This window comes from Emiliania huxleyi, assembly GCF_000372725.1.
Source record: "Emiliania huxleyi CCMP1516 unplaced genomic scaffold EMIHUscaffold_505, whole genome shotgun sequence".
In the NCBI taxonomy this organism is placed as follows: domain Eukaryota; phylum Haptophyta; order Isochrysidales; family Noelaerhabdaceae; genus Emiliania; species Emiliania huxleyi.
This window is the reverse complement of record NW_005198206.1, coordinates 32,644-34,632: the sequence shown is the minus strand read 5'-3', so window position 1 is coordinate 34,632 and position 1,989 is coordinate 32,644. Positions and strand designations below refer to the sequence as shown.

General features: G+C 68.2%; 1 protein-coding gene across 1 annotated transcript; it reads left to right on the top strand.

Annotated features, from left to right (window-relative positions):
* Positions 1-750: 750 nt before the first annotated feature.
* Positions 751-1,608, top strand: EMIHUDRAFT_445724 (hypothetical protein; the record flags this gene model as incomplete). Its single annotated transcript, XM_005766605.1, has 1 exon — positions 751-1,608. A coding segment is annotated over exon 1 (831 nt), but the record flags the coding sequence as incomplete, so codon positions are not given.
* Positions 1,609-1,989: the final 381 nt, after the last annotated feature.

Genomic DNA, 1,989 nt, shown 5'->3' with positions numbered 1-1,989 from the left:
CTTTGGCATGCTGCGCCCGCTGGCGCACGGCACGCGACTCGCCACCGACTACCCCGAGGCGACGAAAAGGAGAGCTAAAGCCGCGGCGTGCGAAGCCAACAACTACGACTTCATGACATGGGCGTCGAGCACGCGCGGCGGCAACGGGAGGGAGGCGGCGGCGTGGTTCACCACCAACTTCGACGCCAAAATGGCTCGGGCATCCTCCGACAGCGAGCGATGGCGGGTCAGCGGCGAGCGCAAGCGCTTCCTGCAAGTGCACTCGGCCATCATTGCGAGGTTCAACGCGGCCATCTTCGACAACAACGCGCACCCGAAGATGGGCGGCGGGATGCCGCGGGCGCCTCCGGAGCGGTTCGAGTAAGGACAAGAGGGGGGGGGGGGGCGGACGCTAACCATGGACTACTACGTGCCGAAGGTTCGAGGGCGACTACTCGCCGCCTGGGTCGCTTGGGGCGCGCGGCTCCGTCAAGGACCGGGCGCGGCGCGCCCCCTACCCGGCGCGGCGTAGGTCCCACACTCTGACGCGTCTGCTGGGGCGAGCCTCGGCGCAAGGCGTCAGCTGTTTTCACAGCCTTGTTATCGATCAACACTTTCGATAGACCGAAAGTAAGATCGTTCGGTGCAGAAACGCCGGCCATGCCCATGTAACGCACTTGTGCTCGCTTTTGGTTTAAAATTCTTAAGATACAAGCCTCTCTCACAGCACACTGGCACGACAAGGGCGCAGACTGGCGCGGACTGGCACAGGTGTCTCCAAGTCTTCTGGACCCATCGATGGCCGTCGCCTCGACGCCGCTCGTCGCGGCACCATCGTGCCCGGCCTGGGCGAAGCGTCGTCGCGGGTTCCCGCCGCAGTTCGACGGCAAGCCGTGCGAGCCTGCCGAGGAGGAGGACATGTGGCTGTGCAGAGCCGACGGCCGCGCGCGCAGCACCGCCGACCTGAAGCGCCTGGCGACCGCCGCTCGGGTGCGAGCGAAACGAGCAGGAGATGCAGCCGCCGCGAACACGCGCGATCGGCAGGCGCGCGACCAGCGCCGCCGGCAGCGTGAGCAGCACGACCGGCGCGCAGCGCCGGCGGTCGCCAAGACCGTGCGCCCACAACGCGGCCAGTGCGGCTGCCCGGCGCACGCGGTGTGCGGCATGTGCGTCGACCAGGGCAAGCTCGCCGCGGCCGAGCAGGCGGCCATCGACCTGGAGACGCGCTTCCACGCCTCGACGAACGTCGTCATGGACCTGGAGCGGCCCGAGGACGAGACGGCGGCGCTGCTGCAGCGCTGCGTGCACGTCTCCGACGAGACGAAGCGGCGGCTGCTGGGCGAGTGGAGCGACGAGCGCATGGCGCACGCGCTGCCGCTGCACGCATGCGCCTCGTGCGGCGTGCGCGACCCGTCGCTGACGTACACGCGGGTTGACGTGTCGGCGCTGCCGCGTACTGTGTCTGTGCGCGTAGCCGGCGGCGAAGACGAGACGCGGCACGTGTTTGAGCTCTCGCCCGAGCAGTGCGCTAAGTATCGAGGTCTTCAAAACAAAAAGTTTAGAAAAGGAGTTGCGGTGTTGATCGCCGCGGGAGCCCTCTTATTGAGAAGAAATACGTCCAATGGCGCTGTGCGCTGGTGAGGTGCGAGCACAGCAGTCTGGAAGTACCTCGTCGGCGTCGCATCGCACCGCCACCGCCGCCACCGAAAATGCCGCTGCTATCCGGCATCGCATCGCTCCTCGCCGCCGTCGTCATGCCCGCGCACCCCGCGCTGCCGTACGACGCCGGCAACTGCTCCGCGCTCGCGCCGCGCATGTCGGCGTACGTGTACAGCGAGTGCGCGAGGAAGCTGCGCTTCGGCAGCCTTGGCGGCGGCAAGGGCAAGGGCGGCCTCTTCGCGACCGGCCGGCAGCGCCGGTGGGAGGCGTTCAAGCGGCACAACTGCTTTCACGCAATGCGGCCGCACGCGGAGGCGGCGATGCTGCGCGCCGCGGACGCCGACGCGGCGG